The sequence below is a fragment of the Lactuca virosa genome, chromosome 3 (genome assembly GCF_052849685.1).
Source record: "Lactuca virosa cultivar CGN04683 chromosome 3, Lactuca_virosa_CGN04683_v6, whole genome shotgun sequence".
NCBI classification, from domain to species: domain Eukaryota; kingdom Viridiplantae; phylum Streptophyta; class Magnoliopsida; order Asterales; family Asteraceae; genus Lactuca; species Lactuca virosa.
Window position 1 is genome coordinate 191,677,948 of NC_136428.1, and position 16,544 is coordinate 191,694,491.

Genomic DNA, 16,544 nt, shown 5'->3' on the forward strand with positions numbered 1-16,544 from the left:
TTGGACGAGTCCTATATTCGTATACCTGATAACATGTCCATTCCATACACTGATAAAACTAAATCAGTGGACGCTCTGATTGATGCAATATTTCCTTCTTTGCAATCCAACGTCGCCGATTCAAAATTTATCATTTCAAGGGCGATATTGTCAACTAAAAATGAAAGTGTTGATGAGATTAATAATAAGTTGATCGAACGATTTTCTGGCGAGCAAAAAGTTTACTATAGTTTTGATGAAGCGGAAGATGACAAAAATAACTTATATCCGATGGAATATTTGAACTCGCTAAATGTTAGTGGTGTACCCCCTCATTATCTTCGGTTAAAAACTGGGTGCCCTGTAATACTTTTGCGAAATATCGATCCTTCAAATGGGTTATGTAATGGCACCAGATTGATATGTCGAGTTTTCCAACAAAATGTCATTGATGCAGAGATAGCTGTTGGCCAACATGCTGGAAAAAGAGTGTTTTTACCAAGAATTCCTCTATGTCCGTCTGACGATGAGATTTTCCCATTCAAACTTAAGAGAAATCAGTTTCCAATTCAGCTTAGTTTCTCTATGACAATCAACAAAGCTCAATGACAACCAATTCCAAATGTAGGTGTTTATCTACCAGAATCGGTATTCTCACATGGCCAGCTTTATGTGGCGTTGTCCAGAGGAATATCACGTGTCAATACCAAGGTATTAGTAAAGCTGGAAAAAACGTTTGATAATGATGGAATCTACACATCAAACGTTGTGTACAAAGAAGTGTTATGTGATTAACAAGGTACAATCAACAACTTATTATTTTACAATTTCTTCAAATATGTATCTTAGATGCTTATTTGATGTTTAATGCAGGGCTAGCAGATGAAGCAACATGATTGCAGATTGGTGTAGTTTATATATTGGACATGTTATAAATGTACAAAACTACATGGTTGTAGATTGTTGTTATTTATATATTGTAAAATCAAGTATGAACTATTAGATGAATTATTTGAGATGTAGACTCAACTTTTGTCGTATTGTATGACTATGCACCCAGCAAGAAACTATCTGTTGAAATGAACTATTCGACACAAAATAGTCTACCAAATGGCCGCAATGAATAGCTCACGTCTAAAGGAAACTAATCATCACATTAATACTATCTTCCGAAAGAAACTTTTTGCTGCCCGGCGCTTAGCGCGGGTAACGGCTAATATATATATATATATATATATATATATATATATATATATATATATATATATATATATATATATATATATATATATATATATATATATATATATTTATATATATATACACTAAAGTCTCAATATTTTCATCAATTTGACAATAAAATCCTAAACTTTATTTTTTTGACAGTAAAGTCCAAATTACCTGCAATTTTTGACACTTTTACCCTTTTTTCCGGTTAGCCGGTAATTAGGACTTTTTTGTCAAAAAAATAAAGTTTAGGACTTTCTTGTCAAATCGTCAATTAGGACTTTACTGTCAAAATAATAAAGTTCTGAACTTTCTTGTCAAATCGTTGAAAATATTGGGACTTTAGTGTATATATCCTTTTTATTTTGTTAGAAATTTAATGATATGATACTCTTTAAGCATAAGAGTTATTGAAACCTTCTCTAGTCAGCTAGATCCTATTGAAATTCTTAACGTTTGCTTCTTGTTAAATCGTTTTTCTAATCTCAATAAACCGACATTGAAAAAACAGAGATAATCAATAAAGAAAGAAAGAACCAGAGTTGTGTTAACTTTTTGTAGTCCCAAAAATAGAGAAATAAGAAACCGAAAAAAGCGAAATTGCCCTTTTTTTCAATATCGGTTTGTTGAGATTAAAAAAAACGATTTAACAAGAAGCAAACGTTAAGGATTTAAATAGTATCTAGCTGACTAGAGAATGTTTCAATAACTCTTATACTTAAAAAGTATCATACCATTAAATTTCTAACAAAAAAAAGATATATACACTAAAGTCCTAATATTTTCAACGATTTGACAAGAAAGTCCTGAACTTTATTTTTTTGACAGTAAAGTCTTAATTGACGATTTGACAAGAAAGTCCTAAACTTTATTTTTTGACAAAAAAGTACTAATTACCGGCTAACCGGAAAAAAAGGGTAAAAGTGTCAAAAACTGCCGGTAATTTGAACTTTACTGTCAAAAAAATAAAGTTTAGGACTTTCTTGTCAAATCGATGAAAATATTGGGACTTTAGTGTATATATATATATATATATATATATATATATATATATATATATATATATATATATATATATATATATATATATATATAAACTATTTAAAAACAATTCATTACTTTTTACATATTACTTTAAAAGACAAAGAGTCACATCATTGCATTTTACAATCAAAATCACCTACGCTTCCATGGTATATGTCGTATGCATCCTGTAGAATGTATCTTTTAGCCATTTTTTTCCTCGTTTGGCTTAATATGTTATATGTCCCTCATTCCATGTATTTAAGACAAAATTCGACACTTTTTTGCATTGTTCTAATTATTCATGAGTCGATATAAAGGGTTCTACAAAAGTAATATCACAGATTTAAAACTTTTTTTTTAAATACAAGTTGATTGAAAGTGGAATGCCTAAGTTAAAAACATAAAGGGCAAATATGTATGTACATGAATTCAGGGGGATCTAGTAGGTGTCCCAGATGCACTACTCAATTTCGTCTCCCAAATATAAATATTTTTCAAAAAAATTGTATTATTATGATTTATGCAACTACCAAAATAATTGAGCAACTAGTATGGTTGTAAGTTATGCTCCATAAACAATACAATTTTAAAAAATGCACAATCTTTATTTTGTGTGGAAGAGAGGACAAGGTCACAAGGGCACAACTGCACAAGGAAGAAGAGAAAAAAACAGAAGTGGAACAGCTTGATCGAATGGTGGAGTTCAGAAAAGCAAGCAATTGCCATTTGGGTGAAAATGTAGATTCCGAGTATCAATGCCTTTAAAGGAGGATACACGCCTTGGAAGAGGGGATGATCAATGCTTTTGACTACCCAACACTGCCTATTACACAAAATATATACTGAATCATTTCATATATAAATTCCATTCTAATACTCAGATTATCTCAACAACTGTTTATTAAAATATTAGAACAAAAAGTGAGGGATATTCATATGAAAGTGATTTATGTTATTTATTTATTCATTTAAAAAGAATAAAGAATCATGATAAGTGTCTAAAGTCGAAACAATTTTTTTTTCAATGAATAAATAAAAGACAAATGGAAATATTACCTCCTAATTTATATGCCTACAATGCACATATTATACAATTATAGAAATATACATACGTGTAGATGTCAAATTTAAATAAGTCGAGAGCTACTAGTTTGTTATTTTTAATGCATGCACACCTTTAAAAAGATTTACGTTATTATATTTGATCGATTTTTTTTTTGTGTCATTATTGTTGTAAATTTATGTGTCTGTCATTGCATCAATTGCCATATTTTTCAAGATAATCTTTAAAACATAACATATAATGTACCATATGCATTAACTATTGTACATTGTTTTCGTATGTAGACACTCTTAATCGAGTTATTCGGGTTAACCAAAATCTGAATAAAAGCAAAGAACTTTACCTGAAACCTTCTAGGTTTGTCGGATTAACCCGAATAACCCAAATTTTCTTTTAGACCCTATGAAACCCGACCCAATTTATCTAATTCGGGTTTGGGTTTTTCGACACCCCTATTTCCATAATTTCAGAATAACCTCCCTTATCGATCGTCTTGAAGCAATCACTTTTAGTTGTAAAGTAATCTTGTATGCCTTCTATTAAGTTTGACCCACTTTTCATGTTCTCTTTTATATTTAAATCTATATAACCCAAATATGCTATCCACTAGCTTGAAACAAGGCAACACTAAAAACAATCATTATTGTTTCCTTCATAGATCGTCTCTCAAATCTCAATGTAGTAACATCACTAGAATACTATTTGTTCGTTAATTTAAAATAATCCCAAAAAAATATTAGACAAGTCCACCATAAGAAAGTAGATTAAGAATGTCATATTGTTTTCAACATTTAAAACGTCTTTTAAAATATTTTCATATTACTTTATTTCGTCTGGATCCACAATTGAAATATTATAATTTTTCACTTCTTAAAAAAAGTCTACCCTAAGAATCTCCAATTAAATCACCTTAATCGGTAAAGAAGTCATACTTAAAGTCTGTCTACTCCTACTAACTATCATACTATGATCAAAAGACTTTCAAAATTAAGTTATCATAGACTAAAAAATATTATAAAACATGATTAGTATATATCATGTAATATCATAAAGCACATAATTATATATAACTACAAACAGACTCGAGATCATTTTAATCCGTAAATCAATATACGCACCTTAATTAGACGTTCGCAAAGCTCTTAACTTATTAATTAATTAATTTAAATTTCCACTTAATTAATTATCTTAGATAATGAGTATAACTGTCAACAACATGAAATGTCAATTTGATGGCATGTTCATCAATCATGCATGCGTCCAAATCCTCAAGTTTATTTTTTCTTTCACTCTGCCACTATATGTATTTATATGCATAATATACATTTTGATAACTAAAGCGGCACACCTATCTACACCTCTACACATAAAAGAATGTATATGTACGTGAAATTCAACAAACCCACTCACAAAATCTCTGGCTAGTTGCTAACACTCACTCGAATATTGTTGACATCGATACATCATAGGTTTCTGATCAAGTACATGCTTCAATGTAAGCCGGTCCATTAGATTTCTATGCCCCGGGCAAAAAGGTTTAATAGTGCCCCTATATTTTATAAAACAAAAATGCAACATTTCATTTTATTTGAAAAATCTATATGGATACAAACTAGAACTTATAAAGTTGCAATCGCCTAAATGATGCATGTATTTTTATGAAGCAAAAACAATTAAGTACATCTTATAATATAAAACTATACTTGGCGTAGAAAGGATAAAACTTGGAATAAGTTTATGTTTTAAGTTATTAATGGAAATTGCTTGAACTTTTGAAACAAATGGATCTGAAAAGTGAAAAACAAAGAAAACAAGAATTAGTAGATAAATGACACTAGACAAATTCATCACATAACATCTAGTTCACAACAATAGTCTATCAAATCCACGAAACTAAACAAAAAACAACATTTAATTTACAAACAACAATTTTGGTTACTCAACAAATTTAACGGCCAGTACATATCAAAACATCTTTCCTCCGTGTTATTAGATGTACACATCAAAACCATGAAAATAAACACAAAACAAAATAGAGAAAAGTCTCTTTAAATGCTATAACAATGGTAAAGTCGTAAAGGCATGTGGCCTAAATTTCCAACCTACATATCATCATAAAATATGCACATTAGATCGAAATTTAGAATTTTTGTTCTTTCCAAAAGATATTATAACCCTTTTCTATAAACAAACAATTAAACCTTTGAATTGATTAACATTTTTAACAAACTATTATGTTGACAAATGACATCTAGTGCAACAGATAATGGAAACTTTCTGTAATATTTTTTATAACTTCAATCGACATCATACAACCATTGGAGAACCCACATCCACAAACTGATTTTGCTTGCAATTTGCTGAATTTCTACTTATTGCATAATAGGCAACAACTAACAATTGTGAAGGGATGTGACCATGTTCCATGGATGTCAGAAAAAAAAAGTTTTTTTTTGTACCAAATTAAATTCAGAAAACTTACATTAATGCTTATTGTCTTCATCTATTGTAATAAAAAATAAAAATAAAAAACTCTAGGTCATTGCTTTACAATCAAAATTTAGAAATAAAAAAACATTTATAATTTGAGAAATTGAGAAAAATAATATCATAAATCAGAATAATTACCTCGGTAAAGAAAATAAATATTCAAAAATTTGCTTGCCCTCGACCGACTTGTTGCTTGCTACTGGACAAACCATGATCGATCTCCATGAAATCTCATTTCTCAAGTTGAGCAGCACTACAAAACTTATGTATATAACTGAAATAAAAAAAAATCAGATAATAGAACTGATATCTTAAAGGGTCATACTATACTATAGACACACCAACCTACATCATTAGACTTACTTTTTAGGTAAATGATGATAAATTATTACCATATAATTATCACTGATCTTTCTTTTTAAGTCATCATCAAAATATAATTATTATTTGATAAATTTTTATTGTTAGTTTATTATTACCTGATCAATAAATCATTATTATTTAATAATTACATTTTTATTACTAACTTTATTAATATTAACAATTTTAAATTTATTTTTTATTAAGATAAAAAAAAACAACAATAATATTGTTTTTATAATATAATAGCATACATAATACTATAAAAAAATAAAATTCCAAATAAATTTTCATCTACCTAATATCATAGATAGTATAAATAATATCATAAATAAATTTATTATTATTATTAACTTTTAAACTTATTTAATTAATGCATTATTAAATTAGCATTACGTACAAATTCATGAATGATTATGTTAGTATAATAAGACATCATCCATAACATCTAAACATTGTTATAGGTATAATTCTCATAAACAAATTTTACATATTAGGCTTCTCATGTTATACTGTAACACCCATAAAATTCAAGCCAAATTTAAACTTTTTAACACATTTTAAAACCATTAAATCATTACAGGTTGTTTTCAAAATAGTTTAGACATCAGAGTATTCCCAGAATCAATCATGAAAATATGAAGAGGTGCACGATCACGCCTTTGCCTTCCCGCAATCATCAGAAGTGCCTGAAACGAAATCAACAACTATAAGCCCGAAGCTTAGTGAGTTTCCCCAAAATACCAACGTCGTACAAACATAACCATATCATATAACCAATACAGAACAACATGCATAATGAGTCATCAGCCTGATTGGACCGCCTCATAGGCCTTCAGTCTATCTGGACTGCTCTTCGAGCCTTCGGCACGTCTGGACCGCCACGCAGGGCCTACAGCCTATCCGGACCGCTCGTCGGGTATGTTGGCCTACAGCACAAAGTAGGACCGCCTCAACCCAACCCCCAATCAAACAAACATGTGCACATAAGTATCATACGCTAGCTCATTTCATATAACAGTCAAACCGATCTAACAGATCACCAATCATAGCAACATCCCATTAACCGAGATACAGACCTAACCGGTCACTAACATAGCATCATCCTATAACCAGGACCATCATGTGCACATAGACATCATATAACACTAGCATGCATATATAACAGTCAAACCGATCTAACAGATCACAAAGCATAGCAACAATCCTATAACCAGGATATCGACCTAACATGTCACTAACATAGCATCATCCTATATACCAGGATACCGACCCAACCGGGTCACTAAAGCATAGCATATCACCATCCTAACTACCGGGATATAAATCAGTAAGCATAACATGCAATAATCCGAATACAATCCATAAAGGGCCGGCCTTGGTGCCTTAGACCCTGTTGATATAGTGAGGAGAACTCACCTGGCACTGCTGAAGTGTCGCCGATAAAACTCCAGCTGCTGGTTGACAGATTCCCGAACTGTCAACATCAAACAACACCCAATTAATAATTGGGTTCCAAGCCCAAAGTCCAACTCACACACTAAAGGCTCAATAGTCAAGTAATGGGCCAAAGCCCAACATATGGCCCAATATCATATAATCATCAAGGCCCAAACTATGGCCCAATTTTCCAAATTGGGCCCACACCCTCATATGGGCCTTACCCTAAGCCCATCAATATATTCTAGTCTATATGATCATTCTTGGATGGTCCATTAATAATCCAATTACCAAAGCCCAATAGGAAGGCCCAATTCAAGGCCCGAGTGAGATTAGGGCTTTCACATGAAATGATGATTAGGGTTAAGTGTTTCTTACTTAACCCCTTAAGGACTTAATCCATTAAGGACTTAATCCATTAAGTCCATTATTGCCTTAAGTTAGTTTGTCAATGATTATTAATTATTATTTTAAGTTTAATAATTAATCCACGTGCGGGTCCCGATAAATCCCAAAATTAGGGTTTCATGGCATTAGGGTTTTCCAAACCCTAATTAGGGTTTCCAACCCAATTACTAGCCCATTAATCAAGTGAGTGGGCTTTTAGGTCCATTAGATCTTCATTGGGCCCATTAGGGTTCCATTGGGCCCACTAGGGCTTCTTTGGGCCCATTAGGGTTTCCTTGATTCCACATTGTCCAAACATCCCCAAACGAGTCAAACACAACAAGACAAGCACACCGCCACCCGACACGGCGGCCGGTGGCGGCAGCCACCACCCTATGGTGGTGGTTTGGGTTCCTTTTTTCATTATTCCTCTTTTGTTACAATTACAATGCTAAACCCCAATTAACCAACACACACAAACACACTAATAAACACATACACACTCACTAATAGCACACACACACCCAACCACCTCGTGGTGGCCGGTGGTGGTATATGGTGGCAGCCACCATGGCTGGCGGCCATGGTGGTCCCCTTTTATATTTCCGTCCAAAAAGCACCCGACACCGCTACACAGTAATGAAAACACGCACACACCAGTCCCTGTTTGAAGGAGTCCACTCGCCCCCTAGCAGCGTAAGGCGGCGACGACATTCACCGGAAATAGCGAACCATAGCGATCTTGACGGCGGCAGCCATGCCTTACGCCGACATTCACCGGAAATAGCGAACCATAGCGATCTTGACGGCGGCAGCCACCATGGCCGGCAGCCATGGTGGATTTTCGTGACTCCATGTCGACAGAACCCATGATAGCAACATTCCACCTTGCAAGCCACGAACACAGCCACCATTTCACGGTGGCGTGTGGCAGGCGGCACCCAGTGGTCACAGAATGAGACAGCCGCTCGGAGCGGTGGTCTTCCTTGGCTTCGTACGACGTGAAACAGCATCCAACACACAGCCACCCCCGCAGCGACTCATGACAGTTGGAGGGAAGAACGATGGAGCGGCCTACATCGTTGGTGGTTCAAGCGGCGGCGGCCAAGAGGAGTCCTCATGAACACGACGGCTGAGATACAAGCGGGATTGATTCCCGACGTTAGGATGGACAGGACGTGGATGCTCCGGTGGTTTGGGCTCCAACTGAGGTGGTGTGCGACTCGACGGAGGAAAGTAGCGGCGCCGGAAGTCGAAGAAGAAGGAGTGACGGCCGGTACTTAGGGTTTGGCGGCTGTTGCCTTCACCTAGGGTTAGGGTTAAGAACATGGTGACGGGTTATATACCCGGTCACATACATTTCCCCCATATTTACGTTTCCAGCCCCCTCCTAATAATTTCTTCCAATATGAGACCATAATTTACCCTTTTGGCCCTCAACAATAAATTCCATCCCAATTCTGGTCCAAAACTTACCAAACAGCCCTCAACTTTGAGAATCTCTTGCAAAACTAATCCAAAAATTACATTTTAACCCCCGAGACTTTAAATCACGATACTTGGCTTCCCGAAACCAACACCCCGCTAATTATTATTTAATTTTAGACAATATTAATATAAAATAATAATAATATTTACTTCTCGGGGTTCCGATTTATTATTTAATTATTCTATTTTAAATGGGATGTTACATATATATTATATTCGATCTTTTAGTATTTTTAATATAAATAATATATAGTATTTTGTTTTATATATCTTTTTATATTTTAATCTTCTATATTGGTTAATATAAACTAGAAAGGTGTTCCCCGCGTTGCGGAGTTGGAAGGTGTTGCTTTTGTGTGAAAATATAGTACATTGCTTGAATTGGTAACTACCGTAAAGTATGTTGCTATTGTCTACGTTTCGCCCATTTACAAATACATAATAGTCGAATATGTTGTAGTATGCTATAAGATAATGACCCATTTGTGTTGCAAAGTAAATAGCAAGTGCAGCAACAACACCCTGTTAAAAAAAAGTAAAAGTATACAAAAAAAAAATATTCTTTTTACAACATGCTTCAATAAAAAAAATAAGAAAAGAGTAAATCTTGAGTTCAAAATTACCTCTCGAATATTAAATAAAGAAATGGTTAAGGCTAGGTTGTGGATACATTGGCATTTCTTGCATTTATCCCAATCGACTAAATGAAAGAAGTGGCAATGTACTTTCATTTTATAGTTTAACGTGAAAGCAAGTTGCTATATTAGACACTAAAGTATCTTTCAAAAATGAACAAAAATTAAAAAATATAAGTGAAAGTAAGATACTATATTAAACAATAAACTGAAAGGACATTGCTATTTGTTGTATGTAGGCCAATAAAGGATTAAATGCAAGAAATTGAAATAAAAACTAATTATTTGTATTTATTTTTCTACCTTTTTGCTTATAAGCATTATTTGAGCATTTGGCAACTGTTTGTATTACTAATCAAACTAAGAATTACTTGAAGCTTCCACTCAGTCAATGAGAGGCTAAGTCAAACCTGTAAACAGGTCCAGGATCACACGAGTGCTTTCTGCAACTTTTTTGACAAATGTAAGCTCTTCTACAATACTTATGGTATACCTGACTCCTTTAGCCTACCAAAACAAAATATTAAACAAACATCAAAATATATATACATGAAAACAAATTTATGTTGTTACATTTTCGATTTTGACTATATCATGTGAATTGAATCCTGCTTCAAGTCTATCAAGTAGACCTTGGATATAATCATAGAAGTATTTAGGATCATCACACACACAATATGCAGTAACTTGCCATTATTATCTCAAATTCATAGTCTTGACTCAATAAAAGAATTTAGATTAAAATAAACAATGTATAATGAACTTACTTTTGTTTTAAGCTCACTTAGGCATGAAACAATTGACAATCCAACAATTGTACCACCACTAAAAATCAATACAAATACAATGAAAATGAAGTTAAGAGAGAGAACTTAATATTATGCTTAAAATAGAATATTAATCACATTAAAAGTTGAAAACCAATAAGAAGACTAAAACTTGCCACATGCTACAACAATATCATCAAAGGTTATTTTGATTGTCCTTCTTTGGAGCTGATTCTCAATCTCCCTAGTTGCTTCAATATATTCCCTACATGATATGTTGGAATTGATCTTTTTTTTTAATATTTTATAAAAAGTTTATTCATCGGTTGCTTTGTGTTTTGAATGGTTTAAAAAGTTGGTTATTCATATATGACATTAAATAATTATAAGTTTAATGAATAATCCAAAGAAAGCATACCATTCTATGTATGATCTCAACACAAACCTTTTCTGAGTTTGCTATGTCATATTCACCTGAATATGGCATGAATACGTAGGTGGAAGTTTCTTATTAAAAAAGAACACCCAAAACAGATAAAAAAAATCTGAAATAAAATTCATATCAATAGAACACCCAAAACAGATAAAAAAAAATGTATATAAATATGGCATGAATACGTAGGTGGAAGCTTCTTATTAAAAAAGAACACCCAAAACAGATATAAAAAATCTGAAATAAAATTCATATCAACAGTTTGAATGAATGAGTTGTGATTTGTACTTGTAGTCCTGGGGTTAAAGTAGAAAGATATATAGATGATTTTATCAGTGATGATAACAGATTCAAGAATGCCACCAAACTATTGAAAATATATATGCATGGTAGTGAGAAAGTATTCTGGATTGTTATTGCTATCTATGATGATTTTACCCAAAGCATGGTGGACATCGATATCAGTTCCTAGTAATTGTTTAAGTAATAGTAGTCGGTTCCTAGAAAGCCACACATATATTACATAAGGATTAAAACCAAATCAATAAACACAAGAAAAGTAAAAGAAAGTGACAAAATTATGATAAAAAGTTAAAATTTATCTTCTCTTTGACTTCATTAACTATTATTTTCTACAAATATTTCTCCTCGAGCTTCATACATTCTTCTTCAATGGCCTTTTGATATTGTAAGGGAGAGAAAAAAACATTGTATCCTAAGTAATATCCATTCTGGTAAATTTCATAAAAGTCCATACAAGTTTGTACAAATTATCTTGGGTTGCAATCATGTGATTCATACCTACATGAACAAAGTGTTAATCTGATGCTTGTGGTACCTGACAGCAATTTCAAGATGAAAAATGTTACTACAACCCTATAAATGCACCAAGTCATATAACAATTAGCATGAAACGATTTTATTACTTACTTTATCTAGTCATTTGCTTTTTTTCTCCTTTTTTTCCTTTGATGTACGTCATTCATATATTGCTTCGAAATAGCAGTCTTCTCAAAACCAATGATGGTAGTGCCCAAATCTAGATCCAGAGCCATGAAAACAAAATTAGCAATTCAAACAGTGAGCAAATGAACATAATAACACATCCAAATGCACTAACCAAATACACTATTCAAACATTATAAAACAAAATTAGCAATTCAAACATTGTAGACACCAAATTTACAACCGGTTGGTAATTTTAAGAACAAAAATTAGCGGTGACAGTCATCAGTGAGCAGTGAGCAGATGAACTGTGAGCATGCCTTCAAGCATAAAACCAAAATGAAAAAAAAAACACCGCTACAATGATGAGACAACAAAATTAAGTATTTTTTAGTTTGAGTCAGTGAGCAATTTTGTAATAACAGATGACAAAGAGAACATAAAAAAACATCTTACCTTTGAACTGTAATGGAGTAGGAGAATTCAATAATACATGACAACGTCTCTTTCAATTAAGTTTCCCAATTGATCGTCTTCATTTCCCACTTTTCCAATCTCAAGAGGCTGGTATGTCTGGAAGGAGATGGAAAAAGCGTTGTAATTTTTATTTAATTCCAGTTTTAGAGGAGGGAGTATAGAAGCATAAAAAAACGCACACACTGGTTGAACCCTAGAACATGAAACTCCCAACAATAATTTCTACTTTTCCTATCTTTCAGATCATCTTCAACATCATCGATTTGCTCTAGACCATCAGTAAAAATTCAATATAACATTATAGAGTGAGATGGCTTGAAGGAAATTGGTATTTTATCTTAAAAGAGTTGATTTAAGTAGAAGATAAATAGAATAAAAGAGGATAAATAGGGATTCAAAACCTGATGAGTATATAAGCCGAGTTCTTCAAAACCTGGAACAAAAAATCAAATCAAATTAGAAATTTATACCTTATGGATTCAAATCAAATGAAACAAAATAAAATCGAGTGAAAGAGGGATTTCAATGCAGAAAATCGAGAGCCTAACCTGTAAGTCCCAAAAATTCGCTTGACGGATCAATCCGATCCACTTGATGGTGCGGAATCCCAATCAAGCGGAAGATGCAAGATACAACGGAGAAGAAGAACTTGATGAATCTATGATGTACTGATGATATGATATGTGCATATTTTGATATATATTTTGTGTAGAATTTTAATACTTTTTGGCTATTTTATTGCAATTATCAAGCAAAAGGTACTTAATTATGTTTAAATTGTATTTTCAGCCTAAAAGAAATGCTCGGAAGCAAAAGGAAGCGGGAAATGCAATCGGAAGTTCGGGAATTGAAGAAAGAAGAAAAAGAGTAAAAAACCGGATGTACTCGGCGAGTTGGACACCTATTCGACGAGTAGGCACGAAGATTCGCGAAGTATCAAGTACCTTACCGCGCACGAATTTTAAGTGAGGGACTCGCCGAGTCGGCCTATGGACTCGACGAGTCGCCCCTGTTTTCAGAAATTATATAAATGGCATAAACTCACGAAACAAGGACTTCTCTCTGGAACCCTTGGAGACTGATTTGTGATTGAGAGTGCTGCTGGAGCTCTGGAACTCGTGGTCAACCTTAGCATTCAATTTTGAGGAGATCGAAAGGCACAATTTTATTCTCTTTTCTTAATCTAGTGTTTACATCATGTTTAGATCATTAGGTTCATTTTGTGAGATATTTTCTGCCATGATTATGAGCTAAAAACTCTTAGCTTCTGTTTAGGGTAGACAAACTTATTACTATGGTTTGAATTTTATGGCTTGGATTGTTTAATTTGGTGAATTTTGTTTTGTTCAGCTTGTTAAAGACCCTTATGTGTTGACAATAACTATTTTCTGTTAATTTTCAAGTCTATTAAGTTGTATGAACATCTCTTAATTGTTTGTCTCATATAATTTATGTGAAAACAATGCTATATGCCTAGGAATAGTAAACATGGAACTAGGGGTTAATTAGAAAATAGGTAAGTCAATGTGTGAGCTTGTGTGACGAACCATCATACAAGAAGTTAATTGAATTAGCAATTTAATTAGCCAACTACAAGTCTTACTTAACCCGAATCAGTAAACTAGGAAACTCATTGGTTTAACCAACTGGCCACTGTTTGAATTGATCTGTTTTCTAAGGATTAGTAATAGTGAACATGAACCTAATCACATTAATCGGTAGTCAATGACAAATTAATCCATTGCACGTGCCATAAAATCAACCATAGGAATAAGTAAGTCGAACCTGAACAGAAGTCTCCTTTAATATTGAATTTAGTTGATTTTTATTTGTTTTAGCTGTTAATTGCTTTGTTTGAGTGTTAGATAAGTGCTTAAGTTTTTGGTTTTGCAAAACTAGAGAAAACCTTTTTCATTTTATTATTTGTTTTTTTAAGATAATTCTAGTAATTAGTTTATTTACCGTTCTTTGTGTTCAATACCCTGCTTGCTTAATTATACCACCAATTGACAAGTACACTGCCTTTTGTGTGTTTAAATTATATTTAAAAAGTAGGACTAAAACTAGTGCAATAATCACACATCATGATATGAATGATAATCCTTACACAAGATCCACACACACACTTCTTCTCTTTAACTTTCTCTCTCTACAATATGATTATGAATGAATGCACCTCTAGCCGAAAACGCCCCTCCTTAGTCTAATGCTTATAAAACACTCCTCCTCCACCCTATTTATACCTATGGACTAAACCCAAAGCCCGAAACCAATACCCAGACCGTAAACACATGGGTTTTCGGTCCAAGCTAAAAATAAACCCAAGGAGTTTTCGGCCTTAGACCGAAAACTACAATATCTAAGAAAAGCAAAGTATAAACCAGTTTTTAGACCCAACAATCTCCCCCTTGGTTTATAGCTTTCTTTTCCTTTGACCCAACAAACTCCCCCTAGGATTGTAGCTTGCATTTCTTCTCAGTCTTCACTCTGTGAGCTTGGCTTCAGCGTTTATCTTCAATTTCTTCACAGCTTCAAGATGAACAAATGAATCTTCTACGTGAGTGACTTCATCTTGAACATTTGGGTTTCTCTTCAAAATTTGACATTGAACGCACGTTGGGTGTGGAGGCTTCATGTATAGATTCTTGAAAATTTATGCTTTCAGCTTGAGAATCTTTAGAGAAAATATCAGAGAGAACGAATCTTCTGGATCACTTCAGCAGGTACATAGATAGCAGCAAATTGATTGAGGAGGCTTCAATGCAATCTGTCACATAATCTTCAAGTACAGCTTCACCTTGCTTCTGGGGTTAAAAGATTGAATGTTGAAAGAATAATATTCATTTCTTGTTCCTTCGAATGAGAATTCTTCGACAATCACGGATGAATATTTTTGGATTTTTCATATTTTCTGAAAAAAATAAAACAGAAACAAAAATATTTTTGGATTTTTTTTATATTTTTTTGAAAAAGAAAAAAAAAAACAGAAATAACACTATTTTTGGATTTTTGGTTTTCTGATTTTTGTTTGATTTTTTTTTTTAATTTTTAAGTCTCCCCCTAAATTTGTGCATAGAGGAAAACTATGAAAAAATTTAACAAAAACAAAAATAATGACTAAATTTAAGACTTTTTGGATCAAAGTTGTCAAACAATTCAATATCGTTTATCAGCACACGCCTGCATGTCTAGATCTGGTCAATCACCGGTATTGTGGTTCACTTAAACACGAAGGAAATTGACAAGTTGGACAGATAATAAGTGACCAGACATTTGCACCTATATTCCTAAATAGACCATTTAGCTGACGACGACCAAGGATATTGTTGTCCACTTAAATTCAGCAGCGAGATCTACAGACAACCTATTAAATGGTTCAATTTTAGATGTACTAGAACGTGTTTCCCACTTCTCGATATACCCCAGTAATCAAGAACTTCCAGAGAACTCCTTACTTTAGGTGACTATTCAATTATTAAGAGAGAAGTAGATTTAGAAGTGCATATGTTGTGCCCCAGGTCGGATCTCTTCCAATCACGCAGAGGGGACAACATGTGACTAAAACAGATAGAGGGGTTAAGAGATAGAATAATGCATATGCTGTGTTCCAGGTCAGATTGTTTCAATCACGCAAATGAGAAAGCATATGACTAACAGATAGAAAGAAATGCATAGATAAGAAGATGCATAGAAATAGATTTGCATATGTTGCATTCCAGGTCGGATATGTTCCATTCGCGTAAAGGAGGTAACATATGACTGACAGATAGAAAGCAAGAAAATAATTTCCTACATCCCTTCTTTATCAGAACCCCCCAGTTGTCCTA

General features: G+C 33.2%; 1 protein-coding gene and 1 long non-coding RNA gene across 3 annotated transcripts; one reads left to right on the forward strand and one right to left on the reverse strand.

The window, feature by feature from the left end:
* The first annotated feature begins 33 nt into the window (after positions 1-33).
* LOC145164330 (uncharacterized) lies at positions 34-588 on the forward strand. Its single transcript, XM_079083056.1, has one exon. It carries the CDS (start codon positions 34-36, stop codon positions 586-588), a length of 555 nt encoding a protein of 184 aa, XP_078939182.1.
* Positions 589-10,959: 10,371 nt separating this feature from the next.
* LOC145162784 (uncharacterized) lies at positions 10,960-13,399 on the reverse strand. Of its 2 annotated transcripts, XR_013739329.1 has the most exons (7): positions 13,266-13,399; positions 13,119-13,150; positions 12,897-12,985; positions 12,697-12,813; positions 12,226-12,334; positions 11,281-12,133; positions 10,960-11,127 (listed from the first exon to the last, which is right to left on the reverse strand). It is a non-coding gene; the product is annotated as an uncharacterized LOC145162784 (long non-coding RNA). The 2 variants fall into 2 exon arrangements; XR_013739328.1 differs by lacking the exon at positions 12,897-12,985.
* Positions 13,400-16,544: the final 3,145 nt, after the last annotated feature.